This window comes from Moschus berezovskii, chromosome 15, assembly GCF_049115385.1.
Source record: "Moschus berezovskii isolate FMDL1 chromosome 15, NW_MosBer_1.0, whole genome shotgun sequence".
Lineage (NCBI taxonomy): Eukaryota > Metazoa > Chordata > Mammalia > Artiodactyla > Moschidae > Moschus > Moschus berezovskii.
The window spans coordinates 61,443,447-61,471,441 of NC_142474.1; the positions used below are offsets into that span (position 1 = coordinate 61,443,447).

At 39.3% G+C, this 27,995-nt stretch overlaps 1 protein-coding gene across 1 annotated transcript in view; it reads right to left on the reverse strand.

The window, feature by feature from the left end:
• Positions 1 to 19,416: 19,416 nt before the first annotated feature.
• The window catches only part of SPAG6 (sperm associated antigen 6), a 60,508-nt gene continuing 51,929 nt past the window's right edge, over positions 19,417 to 27,995 (reverse strand). The window contains exons 10-11 of the mRNA XM_055428297.1: positions 26,969 to 27,114; positions 19,417 to 19,739 (exon numbers count right to left, since the gene is read on the reverse strand). Coding sequence (XP_055284272.1) covers positions 19,670 to 19,739; positions 26,969 to 27,114 — 216 coding nt within the window. The 3' untranslated portion in view covers positions 19,417 to 19,669. The remainder of the gene's footprint in view (positions 19,740 to 26,968; positions 27,115 to 27,995) is intronic.

Consider the following 27,995-nt stretch of genomic DNA (forward strand, 5'->3'; position numbering starts at 1 on the left):
TCTATGGAGCACTTCATGAAAGCTAGCAATAACTCTTATGAGCCTGAAAGGTGGATTCATTAATTTTAGTAAAACCTAAGTGAATAATGCTGCTTCTCTAGTTCCACAGTCCTCTTTACTCTTTCCCACCAGCACCCTTGTAGGAAACTCAGAGACAGCACTGTAGACGAAAGTGGCTGTGGCAAAGCTGCTCTTCCCTTATTTTTTTACACACGATATTCAAATCTATGTGTAAATATTGCCCCATTAACCTTTATTACAGGCACTGACTTAACAGAGGAGTTACAGGAACTTGTCTACAGTCCCTCAGAACTAGAAACAGCACAGAAATCTGAGCACTGGAGAACCCTGGAAAATTCTAGAATGCAAAGGGACACTGACAGCTCTCATAGTCCATCCTTCACTCCCAGACATGCTTACATCTAAGTGAGTCAGTGAGACCCAGGCTTGGGGCATCCTTTTCCTCAATCTTTTCAGGGGAAGACTGTGGTCAGAAGCCTGGATTGCAAACCTGGTTTTATCACTAACAGAGTATCCTTTGGCAGAAAGGATACAGAAAGTTCCTCTTTCTGGGCCTCACTTTCTTTGTCTGTAAAGACACCGGACCAGATGATCTTCAAAGGTTCAGATCGAAGCTTTTATGTACACCAGATGATTTCTGAAGACGGTTCCACAGTTCCTCCTATATCCTACTTATTTTGGATATACCTCATAGTTATAATAAAATGCATACATTTTGACAAATGCTCCCTGTGTATACTGTTGTTCTAGTCATTAAGTCATGTCCGACTCTTTTGCGACCCCATGGACTGTAGCCCACCAGGCTCCTCTGTCCATGGAATTCTCCAGGCAAGAATACTGGAGTGGGATGCTATTTCCTTCTCCAGGGAATCTTCCCCAGGGATTGAACCCGTGTCTCCTGCATTGGCAGGTGGATTCTTTAACACTGAGCCACCCGGGAAGCCCATATACCACCACAATCAAGGTACAGAATATTCTATTATCCCCCATTACTTTTTGGCAATGATATTCTTTTTTCTGCCCCCTAGATGAGTTTACCTTTTTCAGAAATTCACATAAATAGAATCACACATAATATACTCTTTTGTATCTGGCTTCTTTCAAAAAGCAGAACCATATACCCTTTGCAATGTGCCTGTACCATTCTCCCATCAAGAGTGAAATCTAGGACTTACCTGGTGGTTCAGTGGTAAGGAATTCACCTGCCAATGCAGGAGACATGAGCTCAATCCTTGATCTGGGAGGATCCCACATGCCTCAGGGCAAGTAAGCCTGAGGGTCACAACTACTGAGCCTGTGCTCTAGAGCCTACAAGCCGCAACTACTGAACCCCAAATGCCCTAGAGTCTGTGCTCTGCAACAGAAGTCACTGCAATGAGAAGCCTGAGCACTGCAATTAGAGAGCAGCCCCCGCTTTCCATAACTAGAGAAACACTGGTGCAGTGATGAACACCTAGCACAGCCAAAAATAAATAAAATTGTTTTCACAAAAAGAGTGAAATCTATTTTCCAATCCTTTGACTCCATGCTGGCCCTTGGACTTGCTTTGACCATCAGAATACAGTGAAACTGATGGTATGTAATCCCTTTTACTCCCTGGAAGACAGCCACCATCTAAAAATGCTAGACAACTGAATGATGTGTGACCAGATGGAAAGAGAGCGAGGGAACGCTTGGAGGGGAACAAAGGTGCCCTTCCCGGCTGACAGCACCAAGGCCCAGAAGTGGAAGAGGTCATTTTGGGTCGTCCAGCTGAGGCACCCCCATCAAGATGACATGGAACAGAGAAGAGGCATCCTCAGTGAGCCCTGCCTGAATTACTAACCCAAAGAATCGTGAGAAAATAAAACAGTCTTTGTTTAAGCCACAAAATTTGGAGGTGGCTTGTAACACAGCAGTAGTTAACTGAAAATGTGAGTCTTCTGCCTGTTTTCTTTTAAAGTCCAGCGGGATTTCCTTCAGACCAAGACTATTAGCTAACTATATAAGTGTTTTACCTTAAATCTCTTCTACTCTCTTATTCCCTTTTCTTTCTTTTTTCTTTTTAACTGTGGCATATTTGGCATGCAACATTAGTTTCAAGTGTTAATTAAAATGATCCTATATTTGTATATATTGTAGAATGATTCTATATATTGTATAGAATCTATATATTGTAGATTCTATATCTATATTCTATATGTTGTAGAATGATCACCACAGTAAGTCTAGTTAATATCCATCACCACAGTTACAGAATTTTTTTCTTTTGATGAGAATTTCTAAGACTTACTCTTTAGCATCTAATAAATACACAATACAGTACTATTAACTACAGTCACCATGCTGTACATTACATCCCCTAACAGATTATTTTATAACTGGAAGTTTGTACCTTTGATCCCCTTAACCCATTTCTTACAAGCCCCATTCTTCACCTCTCATAACCATCAGTTTGTTCTCTCCATGAGCTTGGTTTTTGTTTCTTTGTTTTTTGAAAATTCCAAATTATAAGTGAAATCATATGGTATTTGTCTTTCTAACTTATTTCACTTAATATATTGCCCTCAATATATTAACTATCTAACTTATTTCACTTAATATATTGCCCTCAATATATTAACTATCTAACTTATTTCACTTAATATATTGCCCATGTTGTGGTCTTACTCCCTTTTCAGATTGTTCTTCCCTAAGGTATCATAAATTGCATCTAACCACACATTAACCCTCTTACTTACATGGACTTGAAAAATGCAGGGTGTTTTTCTTAGATTTCACTTCTACAGGATTAAAAAAAAGTTCAAATTCTTTCCCTCTTCCCTTCAGATCCAGTGGTCGGGCATTTGAATTATAGCATATTCTGCAGAAAAGGAGGCAGAGTTTGGGAGCCAACAGCTCTCACTTCAGACCTAATGAGCTGTGTGGCTCTGAGCAAGTTTGAAAGCTTCCTGCACCTGATTTTCTACATATAAAGTAGAAAATCTTATGTGCTGCTAGGGAAAAGATAAACTGCAAAAACATATGGAAAAGTTATTCAAGAGCAAAAGCACCTATCATTTCCATAACTCTGACAGGTCTTCTTGCAAACTTATCTGTATGCCCTCCAGGGGTCAAGTTCTCTGTCACAGGGTTCAACATGCAAGATACATTCACCCATCACCTGGAAGACAAGATAAACACTATTTCTGCTTTAGAGCTTTTTGTTGGGAGATGTGAGCAATATGTGTGTATTAATATTTTACTTTGCTACTCTCCATAAATATTCTATGGTGGGCTACTATGACCCATTATGGTCAGGGAAAATCTAGTGAAGGAAACATTCTCACAGAAAGGTGAAAGCTGCAGTTTACATGAAGAAATGCATTGGTTTGTGGGATAATTAACCATAGGGCTTAAGACTTTTAAAAGTCACCTTTAGCAGTAAAAGAACTTTGGGAGTTCTATCTCCCTAAACACAAGTCTAAGGTTCAGTTCAGTCGATCAGTCGTGTCTCTTTCCGACCCCAAGGACTACAGCACGCCAGGCCTCCCTATCCATCACCAACTTCCTGGAGCCTACCAAAACTCATGTCCATTGAGTTGATGATGACATCCAACCATCTCATCCTCTGTCGTCCTCTTCTCCTCCTGCCCTCAATCTTTCCCAGCATCAGGGTCTTTTCAAATGAGTCAGCTCTTCGCATCAAGTGGCCAAAGTATTGTAGTTTCAACTTCATCAGTCCTTTCAATGAACACTCAGGACTGATCTCCTTTAGGCTGGACTGGTTGGATCTCCTTGCAGTCCAAGGGACTCTCAAGAGTCTTCTCCAACACCACAGTTCAAAAACATCAATTCTATGGCGCTCAGCTTTCTTTATAGTCCAACTCTCACATCCATACATGACCCCTGGAAAAACCATAGCCTTGACTAGACATTCTTTTGTTGGCAAAGGTAAGGAAGCTCAAAAAGTTTCTGATTTGCACCATGAGAGTTACTTAGAAGCTTTATTTGAAATATGAATCTTTCTGGGTTCTCCCCCGCCCCTCTCATTTTTTTCTTGGTGTCCATTTATCCTGGTGTCCTAGGACAGTGGTTCCCAAAGTGTAATCCTAAACCAGCAGCAGCACCATCCTGAGAACTTGTCAGAAATGCTAATTCTCTGGCCCCACCCCTAATTTACTGAATCAGAACCTCTGATTGCTAGAACCTAGCAATCTGTGTTTTAACAAGCCCTTTCAGGTGATTCTGAAGCACTGAAGTTTGAGAATCGTTGCCCTCATCAGATACTTGAGCTGTCCACTGCACTGTTTCTCAAACTACCTTTCGTTAGAATCTCCTGAGAGCTCTACAAAAATACCAATGCTGGAACTCTAAACCCACAGATTCTAAGGTCATTGGTCAGGGGTAGGCCCCTGAAATAAGTCTCCTGGGTGATTCTAATATGCCAACCAAGGTTGAGAATCACTAGCATGTTGGGTAATTCAGCTCTAGCTCCTAGGTTTGAGCAACTGGGGGTTGGCAGTAGGGCTGGAGGAGGGGAGGTGAGGGAAGACAGAGAGGCTGTCTGCTTCAGGAATATAAGGATTGTTCAGAAGAATGTGTAAGCAAGTTTGAAACGTAACATTTAAATGGGGAAAGGGGAGTACTGTAGTTAAGCCATAATCTTCAGGAAACATTTGGGCCAGTAAGCAATTTTGGACTGAATGGAAGGGAAAAAATTTAGAGAAAAATGGTGAAAAAGACTAGGTAGTACAACTAAGAAAATTCCTTCTGCTACTGTGCTGTGCACTAGAATCTTATTGTACATTTCTCTTCCGAATCTCTAAGCCACCATTCAGTTTACTCCTTTTTTAAAAATATGGAAAAGGAACACCTCTACTTTGAAAAATTTAATATTGGTACAGTGGTAAAGAATATGCCTGCCAAAGCAAAAGGAAGGAGATACAGGAATACAGTTTTGATCCCTGGGTCAGGAAGATCCCCTAGAACAGCAACTCACTCCAGAATTCTTGCCTGGAGAATCCCATGGACAGAGAAGCCCGGCGGACTACAGTCCAAAGAGTCAGACATGATGGAGCACACATGCATCCTATTCTCCACATAATATTTTATTGTGTTTTATTATAAGATTGGTATGGTTAGGCAAAGTCTGGGTGAAGGAAACATTCTCATGGAAGGGTGAAAGCTGACTGAACAGTAATTATCTTCACTTATACAATAGCGAAATGAAGGAAACAGCAAAACCATTTTTAAACTTGAAAAAATTATAGCCATAAAACGAACATTTTAGAAATGGATTCTTTTTGGTAAAAAGCTATGTTTTTAAAAGGACTTGATTTTTTAAATGGATTTCATTGTGTATTTTTGTATGTTATATTTTGGATGAAGTGAGGGGCAGAACAAAGAAATGTTTCTTAAAAAAGTGGTAAAGTAGATGGCAGATGAAAGATGAAAATAAGAAAAAAATACGTAGTGAAAAGATGGAAGGGGTCTGGAAGTAGAACAAAATAAAATAGGAATATTTTTTTCACTGCTTTACTGCAACACCTAGAACAAGGAATAATGTCAATAAATATAGTATATTTGTTGAATGAATGATTTACATGATACCTCCAGTTCTGCATACCAGGATGAGATGATTACTGGTTGGCTGAGAAATTAATATATGAAATCTTAAACTTATTTTTTGTGAAGGACTTTTCAACCTTTGACAGGTATTATAAACTTTCCTGGCCAAGGTGTGGCCGTTTCCTAACCAAAAATTTCAAAGAAAAGGAGATTGAGACAAGGGTAATTCTTTAGAGAAGCTGGCTGTTCACTCTCAAAGCACCCCACTCTCAAAGCACCCCACTTTCACTTCCTTCAAAATTAATCCATCATTTATGAATCAGCATCCCCTGGGGCCATTTATGAAAGGGCTTTCAGGTAGTAGAATTTAGCAAACTAATTTTCATGTGAAACACTCCGTAGATGTGTCTCCAACATGATACATGATACAGAGGGTCCAGCACAGGAAAATATTTGTGTGGCGCATTGGTGTCCGTCTTGTGCCCTGAATGTCCCAAAGACCCATTCTTGCTCACCAGACAAGCCGCCTAAACCCCCAGATGGGGTTGAGTATGTGCCTGAGGGGCACATGGGACTATTGAAAAAGGGTTTCAATTTTCTTCAAAGATTTTTAGTGGGTTCACCTCAGAAAATTAATCCCTAGAGTGAAGTGAAGAGCACCCTAGACGTAAAGCTCATTCTTTTCACTATTCTCCTTTGCAAAATGTGGGGTATCTCTTGGCCATTCCTTACTGCTCTGAAATGAAAAGAGCGGGTTTGGGATCAATTTCCCGATGTCACATGGCTTTCGGTTTTGTGCTTCTCTCACGATTCCTTTAAGGAATTTGCCATGTGTTTTTCATTCACTGAGTCAGTAAATATTTACGAAGCCCCCAGTACTTCACCAGGCACTGTGCTAGGCTCTAGGCAACCACAGTGAACAAACAACCCCGTGCTCACCCAGGGTTAGAGCAAGTGGGGTAAGAAAAGTCAAACAATAAATATATAAAATATGCAACATCCAGCAGGTGGTAAGAAATGCTACGAAGGGAAACAGAGGATCAGCAGTGCTCTCAAAAAACATCCTTCCTCCCCTCTTTTGTCACCGAGGCCGTAGTGTAACCAAACAACAGACGCCTTCGCAGCGGACTGGAAGCCCCTTTCTGAGGTTTGGCAGCCTCCACCTTCTCTGATTGGGCAGTTTCTCTGGATATCCACTAAAAAGTCATAGAAAAATGGGGTCCCCAAATAACTTTAAACCCCCTCCTCATGCCTGCGTCTGAGGCATCAGCGTGGACTGACCAAAACAAATCTCAGGGCTGAGTCTGTGTGAGCCTCGCCCACCTCCACGGTTTTCCACTTCAACTCTTTCTGAGGAAGGAAAAGATGTGCCAAAGGTCCGAAGAGAACTCGGCCCCTCAAATTTCGGATTCGCCAAAGGAGATAGAGGGTAACCCTCTACGACTCGGACTCCAAGACTCCAGTTAGAATAAAAATGTCAGGAGAGGAAAAGCAGATTTTCCCGGGTTTAAATGACACGGAAAACATCGCCAACAAAGCCCGCAGAGAGCGGCCCGGTGGCCATTCAGGAAGAGCCGCTTCGCCACAGCTCTTCTCCCGCAGACAAAGGATCCTCGTCAGTCCCTCCGCAGCCGCGAAGCACCAAGTTCGGCAGAAGAAAAATTGAGCCGCTGCTTCCCGTCAGGCAGCCAGACAATAGCTGCGACCAGGCCGCGCCTAGCCGGAGGGCACAGCACCGGCATCTTTGTTTCCACCGGGTCCGTCAAATCAGGCCTCCGCGGACTTCCGTAGAGAGGCGGCCGCAGAGGAGGTGAAAGCGACCTAGCAACACTCTTCTCGCTAGTTTCTCTGCAGCAGCGACGCCGCCGCAGCCAATTGCACGCTCGCCTCACCGACGACTGGGGTCCTCTGGCCCCGCGGGAAGTAGCGCCGTCCGCGCGGAGGGAAACGGCGCGCGGTGAAACGCCCGGCAACGTGACGCGTCCGCGGAAACGGGGCTCCTCCGCGGCCCCGCCCCTACTCGTGGCCAGAGCGGGCTGCCCTGGAGGCAGGCGGCCCGGGGACAGTAGAATGGAGTACTCTGCATGGCTCCGGTCTCGCGGGCGGCCCGGCAAGGCCTCCGTCCCGGGGCGTTTGTCTGGCCAGCGGCTGTACACGGCCGGACGCACTGTTCCCCTCTCCAGCCGCAGGTGCCGCAGATTGGGCTGCCGCCCGGGGCGAGCGTGATAATCTGACTAGCTGGTGTCGGCCCCGCGCCCCTCCCCAAGCTCCCCAGCCGGGGGCCCCTAGCCTCGGGTCACTGTGTTGTAAAGTAGGGTAGTTGTGAGTGTTCTAAACGGGCGAATGCAGGTAAAGTGCCCGACGTTTAGCACACAGAGGAAGTTCTCCAAAACAGCGAAGCGTAAAAATGCACCCAGTTATCAATACGGACAGCAACAAGGATGGATCTAAAAAAAAAAAATTGCTTGGTACAGGTGGGGGTAGGGGGTAAACCCAAAAGACCTTAGTCTGTCCGATTGCGTTTATCTGAAATTCTAGAAGAAGCAAAACTGGTGAGGAAAGCTGTTGCCTGGGGAGGGATGAAAGAGGCGAGAGGATGGGAGGCAGGGGAGCAGGAGGGAACTTTGGGGGCGATGGCACGATTCCACGTCTTGATAGGACTGGATGTTACAGGATGTGTGCAGTTGCCAAAATCCAAGGCTTTGTAGTCTTCATATGGGTGGGTTTTTTTACATTCAAATTGGTCTTCCCTGGTAGCTCGGCTGGTAAAGAATCCGCCTGCGATTCAGGAGACCCTGGTTCGATTTACTTGCCTAGTGCAGACGGTAAAGAATCCGATTCAAATTACACCTCAAAAAATCTTGGGAGGGGAAGAGTTAAAGCAGTGGGTAAGCGTAGTGAGGAACATGAGACAGTTTGATGGAAAATAACTACGTTCACACAATCTGAGCGCTAACTGTGCGATCTCTGAATTGAGTGGCTCCTCCTCCCCTACGAATCAGTGAAAAGCAGCACTAGGATAGCTCAGGTCCTAGACGGATGCGCTGTGCGCTGTGCCAGACCCAGCTTGTGCACCTCCCGGGTCTGCTCAGTTGCACCCCCTCTCTCATCTTAGCCTCTAGCTTAGTGCAGAGGGGCCCTGGCTCCTCCCACCAGTCCCAGACTCAGGTGAAAAACATAGAGGTTCAGCCTATTTTTGTCCCTGGCAATTGCCTGGAGGGTCAGGGACACACTCAGAGAAGTGAGGCGTTGGAGCCCCTTGAGACAACAGAGGGCAGAGAGCAAGAAATAAGTACCTCTCCTGTTTTCTCCATAGGCAGCAGGTCCCAGTGTGGCTGAGAAGCTGTACTTTCTCAAGTTGTTTTCAGCTTAGTGAAGCATTGCTTTTCATTGCCTTTCCCCTCACCCTTGCTGCCCTGGGGTCGTACCTCCTAATAAAATCTTAGCACTTAAACTTGGCATGAGGTTCTGCTTTCTGGATAATCCTTTAGGCTTTCAGTCTGTACTTGACTGAAATTTTCACAGCCATAATAGTAAAAAACATTAGGATTATTTTTGGCTCTGACGTACTCTCCTGTTAGCCCTGAACTGCTTTACAAGGCAATCGGTTGAAACTAATACTAAATATATAAATTTATGTATACTTGCTTCTGTGTTAGTAGAGATTAAAATTTTTTTTCTCCACTTACTAGTTCCTAGTGGTGTTTTCTCTCAAGAGTAAATTCCTAGAGCACAGGCACTTGTATGTTTTAAACATTTGGAAGCTTAAAAAACTTGAGATGCAAATAAGTGCAAAAGGAAAAAACTGCTTTTCAATCATGATCATAAAGCTGTCAGTTGGGAAGGGTGGTCTAATTATGTTTTTCAGTTCATTCCTAAAACTATGTTCTATCTTTCCTAAAACCGAATTATTAGGGAAGGAAATGTTAAACCCATTTACAGCAACTTCTTCTGGTCCAGAATGCTATACAAGATAATTTTTTTCTTTGCACTGCTTTAAATATGGAAGACTTGAGTAAGTTTGTATTTTTAATGGTAACAGCCACTGGCTTTGTGCCCTCCTGTTAACTGTAGGTTTGTCAGTCCTTTCTCTTCCCTCCCACTTGGCTTGCTAACCATCTGTAACTTGAGCAACAGTAATTTGAGATGAGACTGGCCAGGGTCATATGTTAAATAGGACATTTCCACTTTCTTGACCACAAAATCCTCCCTTTCCTGGCCACTTAAACACTATTACATAATTCTACAAACATGTGGATCTGATGATGATCTACATATGTTGGCAAAGGTCACACCTGCAAATCTACCTTTCTATCAGCAAATTTTTTTTTAATAAAGACATTTTTATTGTGTATAATCCAGTGTTCCGTAGCATGTAAAAATTATTTTTGAAAACATGTTCTCTCTTATCTGCATCACTGATTTTTGCAGGGAAAACTTTGTCATCCTATCAAATGAACAATTTTTCATCTTTGCCTTTGAAAAATATTTTATCTAGCATTAATTTCAATCACAAGCAATCATGAAGCCAGGCTGTGTTCAAAATGTATTTAAATGCATTTTCACATGAAGAAAAAGCATTTTAAAATATCTTGACTTATAGACATGTGATATTAGAGGACATCCCATTAGGCAAATGTGAGACTTTCTCTTTAACTCCTAGCCCTTGATTCTTTCCAAATATATGAAGGCAGATAACATTCTAGCAAATTTCTAGGTTTTATAGATCTTGGCCCTCTCAGAATAGGTCATAAGCTTGCTGCAGTTGTCACTAAACATTTTTATAATTCTTTAGAGTTCTATAAGACACTGAGTCACATTCTTTTAAATGACATAATCAGGAATAGCAAATCTTTCTCTTTTGAGAGTGTATTTAATTTTTAGAAATACCTCACAGTCATTTGAAACCAGACCAAGTTTAGGAACATTGATTAGCAGGAGAACAATGAATGTGAAATAATAAAAATAAGTGAAGTAATACTTTTTTAAAAATTAAACTCTGAGAAAAGAATTAAAGAAAGATTGAAGCAGAAATTAATGAATGAGAAAACAAGCCACAATTATTGATCAATTCCAAAAGTAAATCTTTGGAAAAAATATGAAGAAAGTAGAGAAATATCTGGCAACTCTAATTAAAAAAAGAAAATATAAATAAAATTATAAAGGGGAAAGGAGACAATAGATACAGAGAAGTTTGAGGGTTTTTTTTTAATTATCTGAGAATGCTATGTATATAGGTAGCTATATTCCAATACATTTTTTTTCAGGAAAAATATGTCACCCAAATTTTATCAATAAGCTAGAAAAACTAAGTAGATCAAAACCAGAGAAGAGGTCACAAAAGGCTCATCTTAGAGATTTTATAAGCAAATGCTTGCAAATTTTGAAAGACATATAATTCCCTTTCTGAATATATAAATATACAAAAGTGTAATTCATTTTATGAAGCAAATATAACTATAAAACCTATCAAGAGTACAAAAAGAATAGTCAAAAATACAAACTCACATAAGAAATCAAATGCCAGAATTCCCCCCAGAAACATCAGCAAGTTATTTTCAATGAAACAAGTAATTTTTAATAAGATCAGGAAGATTTTATCCTAGAAATGCCAGAATATTTTAATAATAGGAAAATATTTGAAATAACAAATCATACATTTAGGCCATATAAGACAAAACCTTATCTCAATAGAGGATAAAAATCTAACACCTACACCTCATTAAAACACCTAAATTTTTAAAAATCTCTTAGTAAATTTTAAACCAATAGCCAACATCATATCTTTAATAAGCTTTTATAAAAATAATGGGGCTTCTCAGGTGGCTCTGTGGTAAAGAACCCGCCTGCCAATGCAGGAGACACAGGTTCAATCCCTGGGTTTGGAAGATCCTCTAGAGAAGGAAATGGCAACCAACTCCAGTATTCTTGCCTGGAATATTTCATGGACAGAGGAACCTGACAGGCTAGTCCATGGGGTAGCAAAAGAGTCAGGCGCAACTTAGTGACGAAACAACATAAAAATAATAATGCTAATGGTAGGACAGTCGCTGTCAAACTGTAAGGAAGAGGAGAAACTGTAAGGAATTCCTCAGCCTCCCATCAGCACTCCCTGCTCTCCTTCTCAGACGTAACCTCCATCAGCTGTTTCTTACATATCTTTCCAGAAACTTCCCATGCACATAAAAGCATATGACTAAGACTGCCCTGCCGGTCCAGTGGTTAAGCCTCCGAGATTTCAATACAGGGGAAGCGAGTTTGATCCCTGGTTAGGGAACTAAGATCCACATGCCGCACAGGATAGCCAAAAAAAATATATTTTTTAAGTATGTGACTACTGCCTTTTGAAAAAAAACACTAATAGAATACTATACAGATTATTCAGCACTTGATTTTTTCATTGTATATGGTATCTTGGACATCCTCCCATATCAGCACATAGATGTACAAAAAATGTTCATAGTTTATTATCTGAATATACATGAATTATAGAACAGTTTACATATATGAATATGCCATTATTTTTCATTCACCTATTGGGAAATATTTTCCAGTTTTTTGCAATTCTATACAGTTACATTAGCATCCTTGCGTATCTTTGCCTATTGGTACTGGTGTACCAGGATTAATGCCTAGCAATGTAATTGCTGGATCCATTTCTGAATAGATATTTCCCAATTAGCATCTAAAAAGTCTGGATTAATTTATAATCCTAAATGTTTGCCAAAATATTGATAATTGTTGAAGCTAGGCAATGGGCAATAAGAGTTCTTTTTACTATTCAGTCTTCTTTGGGGTGTTTTTTAAAATTTCTATATTCAGTGATATGACAGGAGAGGCATTCTCATTAAAATCAGGTATAAAGATGCTCACTTATCAACTCTATCCTTTAAAATTATGCTGAAATAATTCTGACAAGAAACAAATAACAGGTAAAATATTGAAGACAGAAGAAAATTTACCTTTATTTGCAGATGTTTTGCCTAGAAAACTCGAGAGACACGATTTAAAAAGCTATTTAAAAGGACTATTAAAAACAAACCAGTAACCTGTCCAGATCCAGTAATAACCTATTGGGAAATATATATTTTTTAAAGATTCTATTAACATAAAAATAATATTGGCAACACCTGGAAGGGATTGATGTAAAAAAAGAAAAATCACAAATTCCAGTAAGATTATTTTTTAATGAAAAAAAAAATGCTGTTTGGAAGAAAAAACAGAATCATAGCCAGAATACTTTTGAAAAGAAAGAATAAAAATAGGAAATTCACTGTACCAGATGTTAATGCAAATTATAAAGCCAAAGTAATAACTGATTTTGAATGACTGAGAAAAGCTTGACAAATAGATAAAATGTTTCAGAAAAAGTCCTGAAAGAAAATTTAATATGTCCATAAATGAAGCATCACCAATGAGGAAGACACAGATTATTCAAAACTGGCCGATAATTTAGTCCATTAGATGCTCACTTCATACAATTTACTGAAATACATCCCAAGTGGATTGAAGAGGTAAACATGAAATATTAAAAGAAAATATAAATGAGTCCCTTAAATAAGGAATTTTGAGTGGGGAAAAATGCAAAATAATGGAAGATACATAGATCTGCATAAACATTTAGAACATCTGTATGTCAAAAATGAGAGGGATATTTTTGGATGAGATAAGGTTAGATAGTATCACTGACTAAATGGACATGAATTTGAGCAAACTCTGGAAGACAGTGGAGGACAGAGGAGCCTGGTGTGCTGTAGCCCATGGGGTCCACGGGGTTACAAAAAGTCAGGCATGACTTAGTGACTGAACAACAACATGTCAAAATAACAACAAATAAAAAGTTGAGAAGTAGAAAGATATTTGTCATAAATATAAAATGATAGAGTTAGTATTTGCACCAGGGTTCTTAAAAGCCTTTTCAGAGAAGAAATCCCAACACCTTTGGGGCAAAAATAGCATCCTTGTATTATGGGTTATATCTTATGAATTCAGAGGAAACCACTTTGAAGAAGAGAGTTCATTTGGAAGAATCATTTGTCCCATTTTTAGAATGCAAGGTTTTGCTTTTGATATGCTCTGATTTGTTTCCACCTTACTTCATGTGTATGAAGTGATGATATTTGGATTACATGATGATATCTTTTTCCAGTTCTTTTTCAAAAGCAAACCCTAGAATACTGTGCTTCCCTGTCTCCTCCTAAGAGGTTCACTTGACTTCTCTCATTGACTTCTCTCAGGGGTAGATACTCTTACTATCCCCATTTTCCAGATTAGGAAAGATGTATCTCTGTGGCTTTATGTACATAAAGGCAGCAAACTGAAGTGTCAACATAAACATGTCATTAGAGGAGAAGCTAGGCCCAGTGAACACAATTTAGAGAAAGAGAGGCCTGTTGATCCACAAAAGTGTGTGCTCAGCCAGGATTCTTACATCCTGCCCCATCTTTCGCTCACAGACCACACCCAAGGGATACAGCCCAGCTTTCAGCAATGCCTGAACGAGGACAGGTCCAAGAGGCCCCACAGAAGAGGGGAGGCTGGGAGGAAGTTCACAGATGTCTCTGCACTTGTGCTAACACCTGCTGGGGGCTCAAAACAGGGACTGTTTTGAGCATGTACTGACTTCATAATATGCATGAATTGCCTCATGTAACCATCCGCAAACAACCCCAGGACTTATGTACTTTTATGATTTCCATTTTCCACTTAGGAAACTGAGGCACAGAAAAGGTAAGCAGCTTGCTAAAGCTCACACAGCAAGGGAGTGGTTGAAACTGTATCTCAGTCAGGCAGGTGGGGCTGGAGCCTAAGCCCCTTGGCCACAAGTAACCATGTATAAAAGCCCTTGCATCCACAGGGGCACATCTGACCCTCACAACATGATAAGAAGGTCAGGAAAGATTCTCCCTGATTTACACTAAGGCAGTGGGAAGCCAGAAATGGGTTACTGGAGTTAAGTCATCTTTTCCTTTTTTTTTTTCTTAATGATCTGAAAGAAGCTGACAGCAGAGCATGGATGGACATGAGATAAGGAATGACTGGAGGGGAAACAAGACTTACAAAGCTTGGATAAGAGAAAGAAGTGCCCTGAACTTTAAATAGATGAAACACGCGCTGCATGAAGGGGAAGGGGAAGGGGAAGGGAGCTGGGGAACAGGCAAGGGGAGGTTACCCTGAGCACTGGAAGAAAATTGTTCTAGCTCAGGAGCCATCAGGCCTGTAGTGATCCTGGATGATAAACGGTGAAAGAAATCATGCCCACAAGCATTCTCATCATGTTGAAGTCGTTTACCTTCCTGAAATACTAGCTCCTGGTCCATGTCACTATTTGTCCAAGAATCCTGTTATTAATTTATGTCTCTGTTTATTTACCTGGCCTTTGTTAGTTTAGACAGCAAGGCTAGGAGTTCTGTCCAAACAACCAACAAGAAGCTCCAAGCAAAATAGGATTTTCACGTAGTTTTAAAATACAATCATGGTAATAAGGTTTATACAAGTACTTTCAGAATTTGCTCTCATAGAACTAAAATTGTATCAATTAACCTCTGAACCTGTTGCTTGTTTTTCGATCACCTTAAAAATTCCCCAGTGTCATGAATACAAGGGAACTTCACAAGAGTCACCCATGTCTGATAAACTTATGTCTATAAAAATGATCCATGTTAAATGCACTGGAATTCTATTTTAAAGTAGGAAAATAAAGAATTATTTTTCTGTTTGGCTCTTGCCCACTCATTTATCTGATTTTTTTCAAGTCTCAAATGATAGGTATCAGAAAATGTATATTCTATACTCATTGCAAAATTTTCCTAAAATCAATGTGCATCATCAGTTTCAAAGAGAATTCCTTTACCTCTGTAAATTACAGCATTGACCTCAAGTTGTATGTAGTGTTATATCAGTATTGTAAGATTTATCATAAGAATATTGCCTAAGCATAAACATTTTCATCAATAAAGTTCTATCTAAATCCTCTCTCAAAAGTGAGTAAATTTCATGTAGTAAGTCCTTCCTAGTGTCCCTTTCCTGCTCCAAACCCACATTCTTTCCTTCTATAATTCTTGGCCATCAAAATCCTTCAGTGACCTGTAGCCACCAAACAGGTTTCCAGGATTTGATCTCAAATAGTTTAAAAAAAAAAAAAATGGGGGGATTGTTCAGACTGAAATATTTGGCTATGCCTCAGGGGAAAAAAATAAAAAGCACTCTTAATCCATGGTTCTGACAACACTGTTCTGATTTTTTTTTTCTGGTGCTGGCATGAATGAAATATAGGATGATTCATCCGATGAGAATTTGAATGCTGGCAGAAAACCGGACATAAATTCCAGGTGAGTTGAAGGAGAAAGAGATCAGGGACCTGTGGGGAAAATGCAAGCTGAGAATGAAAGGAGAGAGTCTATGAATACAGGAAAACAAACATAGCCAGGTTTGAACTCTAATATTTAAAGCCTGCTAAAGGCCAGTGACAGATGACACCAGGATGAGAAAAGAGCCGAGGGTGAGAAGTTTCTAGGCTGACTGTTAAATAGATGTAGCTCACTGATGAGTGTGCCCATGTGGGATTTTAATTACTCAGACATCTGTTTAGTGAAGTGTATACTAAATAGTGATCAAATACAGAGATCAAATTATGTGGGGAGGAAAGTGGAGATGACATTCATGACTCAGAAAGGAGAGCTATCGGCCAGGAGAAAATCAATCCCGGCTTTACATCTCACCAACAGAGAAGCAATTATTTTAGATGTGGGGCTAGTTAGCATCCTAGGTCATGAATTTAATTAAACAACCTTCAGAAAACAGAACAAACCACTGCATTTAACTGTCAGTAAGACGTGCTGCAAATTAATGGTCCAAATTCCTCCTCTTCTCTCCTTACAGTTGTCAGTGACAAAACAAGGTAAAAGAAACTAATAGTTGATGTAACAACATGGATGGATTTGGGAGGGAATTATGCTACATGAACTAAGTCAGACAAAGACAAATACTGCATGATCTCACTTGTATATGGAATATAAAAAAATACAGAAATGAATATAATAAAACAGAAACAGACACAGATACAGTGGTTACCAGTGGAAAGAGGGAAAGGGGGAAGGGCAAGTTAGGGGTAGGGAATTAAGAGGTACAAATTACTATGTATAAAAGGATACATTAAACAGCACAGGGAATACAGCCAGTATTTTATAGTAACTTTAAATGGAGTATAATCTACAGAATTATTAAATCACTGTGTTGTACACCTGAAGCTATTATAACATGGCAAATCAACTATACAATTAAAAAAAATAATTAAACTAAAAGCCAGTTTGATCCTAAAAAAAAGTCCAAAGTGCCTTAACCAATGGGTAAATGCAATAGTTATAATTAAGATGGTCGTTTAATCCTTTTAATCTCTGAAATAGAAGAGTCACAAATCTGTTTTTTCTACACAGTGAATTTTGTAGCAAAATAAAACACAGTATACACAAACCTCACCATTTGCTAGCACCTAACTTAATCAAAGTTAGATGACTGGAAAACACAACAAATCTTTCATGCTTTCAAGGTCAGTTTCTAAATTTGACATCCTAGACTGGAGTTGGCCTTACCCAGGAATTTAAGGTCAGGGTTTATGAATTTAAGGAAAGGGTTGGAGATCTGAAAACACAACAGAAAAATCCTTCATTCTTTCAAGGTTAGTTTCTAAACTTGACATCTTGAATTGGAGATGGCCTTACCCAGGAATTTAAGGTCAGAGTTTATGTTAAGCAGGACCTCAAATCAAGTTTAGAAACAAGCAAATCTTTAATCCTGTATTTAAGGGGATAGCTTGAGAGGAAAGGTTAGAAAAACAGATCAACCTCCTGTTGTAAATATGAGGTTGTCATTTGTTTTTACACACTGCATGAAATATGCCTGTTTGGTGTTCAGTGTCTTCCCTGTGTCTGAGCAAATGTGTTTATATTAGAAAACTCCATGAGGGCAGGAAATTTAGCTTTTCTTTATCATAAATCATCTGGTATAAACTCCACTTATCTAAGAGTGTGGGGCCTGGTGTGCCCAACTGCTGACCAAAAAGTATACTCATTAACTATCAGATTGTCCATAAATCACATATTGGTTTGTACAGAATGGAATAGTTGACAAAATTGTTTCATGCATCAATGCAAGCTATTGTCATAAGCATCTTAGGAGTCAGCTGAACAAGTATTATCAGTCTTACTAATTGACAGACATGACTAGAACCCAAATATTAATCTCCTTTCAGGCATCACTGATACGTGTGCACCTATTTCTGCAACAGGTGACTGAATGAATAAAGTTCAATCAATAGTAAGATTCAACCACTCTATTCCCGAAGTCCTAAAAATAAATTGCTGTTCATCTAAGTTAAATGAGATATCCTAAGGACAGTTGAATTTCAAATAAACTTCAGGGGCCAGGGAGGGGAAATAGTAAGACAGGGCTTGCTCAGGCCAGAGGATTGGAATTGACAAAATTCAGACCAGGGGTGAAAATAACGAAGAATAGAGGACAAATGCTATTTTTCCTCTAGTATAAATAGAAAAAAAATTTTTTTAATCTCCTTATAGACTTTTCAAAGAATAAAGAAAGCTTCATTTTGCTTTAAGCCAAGAAACATTTCATAGCATACATTTTCCAAATTGCATGTGATTACCTTGAAGCACCCTTTCAAACCCCATTAAATGTTTTATTTTCCTTAGTTTAAAACTATTTGGTAAGTGTGAAATGATGTAAGAAGTGAAATTTTTCAAACATAAAATATAATAGCAAAAAATACATAACGAGAAATTCACCATTCCCATAACATTTGCTAGACTGATACAAGGCAAAAAGAAATGGGATTATCTTGGGTTTGATGAAATTTTAAAAGATACAACAAAGCTACATATTATTAGAAAATGATGACAGAGATTAATCTAGAAAATATCAAAACTAAATGGATAGGTTTCTGTTGAGAGGGGAAAAAAAAAAAGAGTCCAATTAGGAAACCTGAAGGCTAACCTGATTGGAAACTATGTCCAGGGAGCTCTCTGGTTATCATTTACTTCCTCTTCAGGCCTCCAGGGTAGATCACTGTCAGGAATGTCCCTTTAAATTAAAAAAAAAGAAAAGACACACACATGCCAACTAACCAAGACTCCTGAATCTAATCATATATTCCCCAAGGTTAGAAACACCACATAGGAAAAATAAAAAGGACAATACTAATGCTTTTTTAATTTAAAATTTTATCACAACTCCCTCTTATCTTCCTTTCAGCTCCACTTGTGAAAATGCATGTGAAGTCTGAGTCGAATGGTATCCTTTTCAAAATTTTCCTTAAATCCCTGAAAATCTGACTTTTGAAACTTGGGAATGTGAAACTAGGACAAGGGGACACTGAGGACCCATTTTACTTGCTTGCTTCAATAGCAGGCCTAGACTAAGAAGAAACCTTTCAATGAAAATGAGAGGGATGTCTGCAATAGTATAATGTTTAATATTGACTTCTACCCTGTCCAGCCCCAGGAAAGGTAAGGAACAGTTTAGGGAAGAGTAAGATGAGAGGTAGAAAACTTAGGAGGAAGAGGAAACTTTCTAAATTCTTAGGAAAACCTGCCAGGTTACCCATAGAGTTCATGTGTTCAGATAATGCATTTGTGTAACCAGCATCAGCATCTTTCAAATGCCTTGTACTTTGTCATCTATGTCCTTTTGCAACTACTTCCCTTGGATATCCTTAGACTTCCCAAGGCCAGTCTTCCTTGCCTGTGCCCATGAGGAATTGGCAAATTAATTAAGAGTTTCTGAACACCTTCTTTTGTCTATATCTACTTAGAAGTGTGTGCATTGTGTGGTCTTTACTGAAACAATAACAAATTTGTGAAGACCCTTTATTGTCTTTTTTAAATTTGCCTTTCCATCATACCCTATGCAAAGGATCATGACTAGTTCCTCATACATTCAAACCACTAGTTTTTTAAAGTGTTACATAAATTTAGAAAATGTTATCCAAAAGTATTTCACATTGACTAAATTAGTATGTATTTAACTCAAATACTTAGAAAGAGCTCTAACAAATATCATTCACAAATACTCTGCTGTCAATTCGAGCATACAAATGTGACTTTGCTCAGTTAGTAAGTGGTTGATAGCTGTCCACTCTCTGCAGAAGTGTTTCTGAATATCCAGGGGAATAATACCTGAAAAAGAAGATTTTCTATTAAATCTTTGTGAAAAGATTTGGCACAGTAGGCACAAAAGATTCAATGTAAGATATTTATCTGAAATAATTCTTTGAATGAAATCTCTAATACACCAACCAACTATACTACAGGAATACTTTGTGTGTGAGGTTAGAAACAATCAAGGAAGAGAACACCAGCTCACAAGACTGTACCAGAAACACAGTAAAACATTTAAGGAGTATCAATACAATGGCAAAGAAAGGGTATTTTCAAAGTAGCCAAAGTATTGGAGCTTCAGCAGCAGTCCTTCCGATGAATATTCAGGATTGATTTCCTTACGGCTGACTGGTTTCATCTCCTTGAAGTCCAAGGGACTCTCAAGTGTCTTCTCCAACACCACAGTTCAAAAGCATCAATTTTTCAGGGCTTAGTTTTATGGTTCAACTCTCACATCCATACATGACTACTGAAAAAACCGTAGCTTTGACTAGATGGACCTTTGTCAGCAATGATGACTAGATGGACCTTTGTCAGCAAAGTGATGTCTCTGCTTTTTAATATGCTGTCTTGGTTGGTCATAGCTTTTCTTCCAAGGAGAAAACGCCTTTTAATTCAATGGCTGCAGTCACCATTTGCAGTGATTTTGGAGCCCAAGAGAATAAAGTCTGTCACTGTTTCCATTGTTTCCCCATCTGTTTGCCATGAAGTGATGGGACCAGATGCCATGATCTTCATTTTTTGAATGTTGAGTTTTAAGCCAGCTTTATCACTCTCCTCTTTCACTTTCATCAAGAGGCTCTTTATTTCCTCTTTGCCTTCTGCTATAAGCGTGGTGTCATCTGCATGTCTGAGGTTATTGATATTTCTCTCAGCAGTCTTGATTCCAGCTTGTGCTTCATCCAGCCCAGCATTTCGCATGATGTACTCTGCATATAAGTTAATAAGCAGGGTGACAATGTACAGCCTTGATGTACTCCTTTCCCAATTTGGAATCAATCCATTATTCTATGTACAGCTCTAACTGTTGCTTCTTAACCTGCGTACAGATTTCTCAGGAGGCACATGTATCACAGCCTTGTCTAACTCAATGAAACTATGAACCATGCCATGTAGGGTCAACCAAGACAGACGGGTCATGGTGGAAAGCTCTGACAAAACGTGGTCTACTAGAGAAGGGAATGGCAAAGCACTTCACTATTCTTGTCTTGAGAACCCCATGAAAAGTATGAAAAGGCAAAAAGATATGACATTGAAAAAGATGAACTCCTAGGTCAGTAGGTACCCAATATGCTATTGGAGATCAGTGGTGAAATAACTCCAGAAAGAAGAAGAGATGGAGCCAAAATGAAAACAACGTCCAGTTGTGGATGTGACTGGTGGTGGAAGTAAAATTCGATGCTATAAGGAACAATACTGCACAGGATCTGGAAAGTTAGGTCCATGAATCAAGGTAAATTGGAAGTGGTCAAATAGGAGATGGCTGTTTTAGGAAACAGTGAACTAAAATGGATCAGAATGAGTGAATTTAATTCAGATGACCCTTATGTCTACTACTGCAGCAAGAAACCCTTAGACGAAATGGAGTAGCCCTCATAGTCAACAAGAGTCCAAAATGCAGTACTTGAGTGCAATCTCCAAAACGACAGAATGATCTCTATTCGTTTCCAAGGCAAATCATTCAATATCAAAGTAATCCAAGTCTATGCTCCAACCACTAATGCCCAGAAGCTGAAGTTGAACAGTTCTATGATGACCTACAAGACCTTCTAGAACACCAAAAAAGATGTCCTTTTCATCATAGGAAGCTGGAATACAAAAGTAGTAGGTTGAGAAATACTTGGAGTAACAGGCAAGTTTGGCCTTGGAGTACAAAATAAAGCAGGGCAAAGGCTAACAGTTTTGCCAAGAAAACACGCTGGTCATACGAAACACCCTCTTCCAACAACACAAGAGATGACGCTACCCATGAACAACACCAGATGGTCAATACTGAAATCAGATTGATTATATTCTTTGCAGCCAAAGATGAAGAAGTTCTATACAGTCAGCAAAAACAAGACCAGGAGCTGACTGTGGCTCAGATCATAAACTCATTGCCAAATTCAGACTGAAATTGAAGAAAGTAGGGAAAACCACTAGACCATTCAGGTATGACCTAAATCAAATCCCTCATGACTATACAGTGGAAGTGACAAGTAGATTCAAGGGACTAGATTTGATAGAGTGCCTGAAGAACTATGTACAGAGGTTTGTGACACTGTACAGGAGGCTGTGATCAAAAGCATCCCCAAGAAAAAGAAATGCAAAAAGGCAAAACGGCTGTCTGAGGAGGCCTTACAAATGGCTGTGAAAAGAAGAGAAGCTAAAGGCAAAGGAGAAAAGGAAAGATATAAGCATCTGAATGCAGAGTTCCAAAGAATAGCAAGGACAGATAAGAAAGCCTTCCTCAGTGATCAATGCAAAGAAATAGAGGGAAACAATAGAATGGGAAAGACTAGAGATCTCTTCAAAAAAAACTAGAGATACCAAGGGAACATTTCAAGCAAAGATGGGCTCAATAAAGGACAGAAACAGTATGGACCTAATAGAAGCAGAAGATAATTAAGAAGAGGTGGCAAAAATACACAGAAGAACTACACAAAAAAGATCTTAATGACCCAGATAACCACAATGGTGTGATCACTCACCTGGAGCCAGACGTCCTTGAATGCAAAGTCAAGTGAGGACCTTAGGAAGCATCACTACGAACAAAGCTAGTGGAGGTGATGGAATTCCAGTTGAGCTATTTCAAATCCTAAAAGATGATGCTGTGAAAGTGCTACACTCAATATTCCAGCAAATTTGGAAGACTCAGCAGTGGCCACAGGACTGGAAAAGGTCAGTTCTCATTCCAATCCCAAAGAAAGGCAATGCCAAAGAATGTTCAAACTACTGCACAATTGCACTCATCTCACATGCCAGCAAAGTAATGCTCAAAATTCTCCAAGCTAGGCTTCAATGGTACATGAACTAAGAACTTCCAGATGTTCAAGCTGGATTTAGAAAAGGCAGAGGGGACCAGAGATCAAATTGCCAACATCCGTTGGATCATCAAAAAAGAGAATTCCAGATAAACATCTACTTCTGCTTTATTGACTATGCCAAAGTCTTTGACTATGTGGATCACAACAATAAATATATGATACAATAAATGGATTAAAAAAACGAGCAAGTGTAATTAAAAATTTTCTAAAACACTTGGAATAATTAAACCTCCTAAGGTGTTTTCTCCAGATAAAACCTAATGTTCAAGACTTACTTTATCCTTTGTTAATTATCTTTATCTCTCCTCAGGTGCTTGACTTAAAAACTCATAATTTATGTTACATTAATTTCTTCCACAATTTATCAAGTTACTGTGGATAAAACAGCTGTGTTTTCTCAATAGTGTGCTTACAAGCAGTCACGGATAACCATGTACAAATATGCATACATAAAGAGCTACATTAAAGAATATTTCTCCACCAAAGGCTTGTGTGAGTGCTCAGTCGCTCAGTTGTGTCTGACTCTTTGCAACCCCATGGACTGTAGCCTGCCAGGCTCCTCTGTCCACGGGATTATCTCAGCAAGAATATGGGAGTGGGCTGCCATTCCTTCTCCATGGGCTCTTCCCAACCCAGGAATTGAATCCACATTTCTTGTGTTTCCTGCATTGGCAGGCAGATTCTTTACCACTGAGCGCTTGGGAAGTCCCTAAAGGCCTCCTACCCTTGAGAAAAACTGCCCCTAAACAGTGAGTCTCTTCAAAGTATTCCTAGACCAAGGAAGTTACAACTGTTTCTCTATGAGTTAGTCACAAATTTTAAAGCAGGCCTTACCTTCCTAGGTCTTATAAATGCATTAGACACAGGTAAATACTTTTTATAGAAATGGTAAAGAGTGGATTTAGAAAAACCAAAACTTTAAAAATCATGCTGTTTCACATGGTTGGAGAAGGAAATGGTAACCCACTCCAGTATTCTTGCCTGGAGAATCCCATGGACGGAGAAGCCTGGAGGGCTACTGTCCACGGGGTCGCAAAGAGTCGGACACGACTGAGCGACTTTACTTACTTACTTTACTTCACATGGTAGCCACTAGCTAGGGTGGCTCTTGAGCCCTAGAAATATGACTAAGGAATTGACTTTTATATTAAATTTTATTTAAAAATATTAATAACTGATATTCAACTCAGTTATTGGAAAAAAATTAAGTGTGTTTGGAACAACTTGCATATCTACTTTTTCAACTGTAAACTTTATGTAATCTAAATACAGATCATGTATTTCCAATGAAATTTAATATCTAAATTGAGATGTATTGGAAGTGACAAAATACCCACCAGATGTCCAGAACTTACTATAAAAAATGTCAAATAGCTCATTAATAATTTTTATATTGATTACTAAATGCTGGAGATTGTGTGGAGAAAATGGAATACTCCTACACTGTTGGTGGGAATGTAATTGGTACAGTCACTATGGAAAACTGTATAGAGGTTCCTTAAAAAACTACAAATAGAACTACCTTATGACCTAGCAGTCCCACTCCTGAGCATATACCCCAAGAATACCATAATTCAAAAAACACATGCATCCCAGTGTTCACTGCAGCACTATTCACAATAACCAGGACATGGAAGCAACCTAGATATCCATCAACAGATGAATGGATAAAGAAGATGTGGTACACATAAGTAAAGGAATATTACTCAGCCATAAAAAGGAATGAAATGGGGTCATCTGTCATCATGTGGATGAACCTAGAGTCTGTCACAGGGAGTGAAGTAAGTCAGAGAGAGAAAAACAAATATTAACACATATATATGGAATCTAGAAAAATGGTACTGATGAACCTATCTGAAGGGCAGGAATGGAGATGCAGACATAGAGAACAGACTTGTGGCCACCGTGGGAGAAGACAAGGGTGGGATGAACTGAGAGAGGAGCACTGACTACTGTATACACAATACTGTATGTAAAACAGATAGCCATGGGAAGTTGCTGTACAGCACAGGGAGCTCAACTCGGTGCTTTGTTATGACCTAGAGAGGTGAGAGCGAGGCTCAAGGTGCAAGGCTATGTGCATACATATAGCTGATTCACTTTGTTCTATAGCAGAAACTAACACAATATTGTAAAGCAATTATACACCAATTTTTAAAATAAATTAAAAATTAATCTTGAAATAGCTTCCTGCTACATTACTACAAAGAATCTGTATTTCATAAATATTTTTTTCAGATACAGATAGTAACTTTCTTTTTGCCATGCAACATCTCTTTCTATTCTTTTATTGATGTAGCTGATTTATAACGTTGTGCAAATCTCTGCTATACAGCAAAGTGACTCAGTTATACACATATCGACATCCTTCTTTTTATATTTTTTTCCATTATGGTTTGTCAAAGGATATTGAATATACTTTCCTGTGCTATACAGTAGGACCGTGTTGTTAAACATCCTATATAATAGTTCATGTCTCCTAATTCCACCTCCCAGTCTTTCCTCACTCTTGGCAACCCAAGTCTGTACTCTATGTATGTGAGTCTATTCCTGTTTTATAGATAGGTTCATTTGTGACATATTTTAGATTCCACATATAAGTGATATCATATAGTATTTGTCTTTCTGATTTACCTCACTTATTATGATAACTCTAGTTGCATCCATGTTGCTGCAAACAGCAATATTTCATTCTTTTTTATGGCTGAGTAGAAAAACATCTACTTCTGCTTTATTGGCTATGCCAAAGCCTTTGACTGTGTGGATCACAACAAACTGTGGAAAATTCTTAAAGAGATGGGAATACCAGACCACCTTACTTGCCTCCTGAGAAATCTGTATGCAGGTCAAGAAGCAACAGTTAGAACCAGACATAGAACAATGGACTGGTTCCAAATTGGGAAAGGAGTACGTCAAGGCTGTATACTGTCACCTTGCTTATTTAACTTATATGCAGAGTACATTACATGAAATGCCAGGTTGGATGAAGCACGGAACCAAGACTGCTGAGAGAAATATCAATAACCTCAGATATGCAGATGACACCACCCTTATGGCAGAAAGCAAAGAGGAACTAAGGAACCTCTTGATGAAAGTGAAAGAGGAGAGTGAAAAAGCTGGCTTAAAACTCAACATTCAAAAAATGAAGATCATGGCATCCAGTCCCATCACTTCATGGCAACTAGATGGGGAAACAATGGAAACAGTGACAGACTTTATTTTCTTGGGCTCCAAAATCACTGCAGATGTGACTGCAGCCATGAAATTAAAAAGGTGCTTGCTCCTTGGAAGAAAAGCTATGACCAACCTAGACAGCATATTGAAAAGCACATCACTTTGCCAACAAAGGTCCGTCTAGTCAAAGCTATGGTTTTTTCAGTAGTCATGTATGGATGTGAGAGTTGGACCATAAAGAAAACTGAGCGCTGAAGAATTGATGCTTTTGAACTGTGGTGTTGGAAAAGACACTTGAGAGTCCCTTGGACTGCAAGAGATAAAACCAGTCAACCCTAAGGAAATCAATCCTGAATATTCATTGGAAGAACTAATGTTGAAGCTGAAACTCCAATACTTTGGCCACCTGATGCAAAGAACTGACTCATTGGAAAAGACCCTGATGCTGGGAAAGACTGAAGGAAGGAGGAGAAGGGGATGACAGAGGCTAGTTGGATGGCATCACCAACTCAATGGACATGAGTTTGAGCAAGCTCCAGAAATTGGTGATGGACAGGGAAGCCTGGCATCCTGCAGTCCATGGGGTCGCAAAGAGTAGGACATGACTGAGCAACTGAACTGAACTGAGTATTCCATCAACATCTTCTTTCTATCTGTAATAGCAATAATTTGTAATAATGGTCTCATTGATATGAATGTGAGCTTAAGGCAGAGAAACAATATGCAGGGAACTAAGAAAATCAAACACTTTCTATTAACAGTTGATAATTTACTTTGAACTCTGTATTTGGGTACTCTTTAGTAAAGCACATATTAAATTAGTATAGAAATGTCTCAAATGACACTTCAGTTTCATTTGGAAAAGTGTGTGTCAATCAGAACATCATTTAATTTGAAGGATAAAAGAGATTGAGGGAGAAGCAGAAGTATACTTTGGTCTTCTGTGCTATTTCAAAGTCCACAATCTCGCATAGTGGATATAAAAATCTCAATTTGAGAATAGAAAAACAGAATAACATTGACCTTCCCAAAGTCCATTTTTCCTACCTTACTATTTCTTCTGGGTAACAGTTGTTAATGCTGTTGATATATTCTTGAAGAAGAGATCCAGGTTCTGCTTTTATCTCTTGCACCTTTTTAAGTCCACCACTTGTTACAAAAAGTCGTCGAGCTTTGCTATCATGTGGCAGCACCTTGAAAAGTGAAGCACATAAAAGTGTCAGTTTTTCTTTTCCAAGCTGAATTCTCACTCTTGAAAAGCAATAGTATATGAGGAAATGAAAAAGAGAATTTATGTCTAATATACCTGGAACATAATGAGCCTAAATTTGCCAATGATTGCAAGAAAAATGCAGCCTTTTTGGAAATGTCAACTTGGTAGGTTGTGGAGATGGAATAAAGACAATGAACAGAAGCAAAGGTAATAGAGATCCAACCGTATAGGTATGATATAAAACAGTGGCCATCCTTTGCTTACAGCCATTCTAGGTCTCTCCAAAGTTAAAGGCAAGCTCCTTAACAAGGTGCAGAGGGTCTTCTGTGACTCAGGTCCGAAATACCTCTCTGAAGTCCTTCTATACCAACCTCTACACTAAATTTTGTTTTAATAACCTCAAAGGGTGCGTTGGAACCATTTTTTGCTTCGCCTATGCTGCTTCCTCCTCTTCAAAATCCCTTCTGCCTTCCATACTCTTCTCCCATTACTTCGGGTTAACTTCCTTTAAGGAACTTTCTCTGGGACATCCCTACTCTCTTTCCCAGGCTGAGCTGGGTACATTTCTTCTCTCAAAGCATTCTGTTAGACCCCTTTCAGTGCATTTGCCACATTGGTAGTCCAGGGGTTAAGACTCCACACTTCCACTGCAGAGGGCACAGGTTCCATCGCTGCTCAGGAAACTAAGATCCCACAAGCTATTAAAAAATAAAAATTTAAAAAGTTTATCATGAAGTTTAGCACATTGAAGTGTTTTCTGATTGTTCCATCCAGTCCCCCAGCTCAATTATAAAGTTCCTTGAAAAAGAACTTGGTCTCACTATTTTTCATCTATCCATTAAAGCTTAACATGTAGGCATT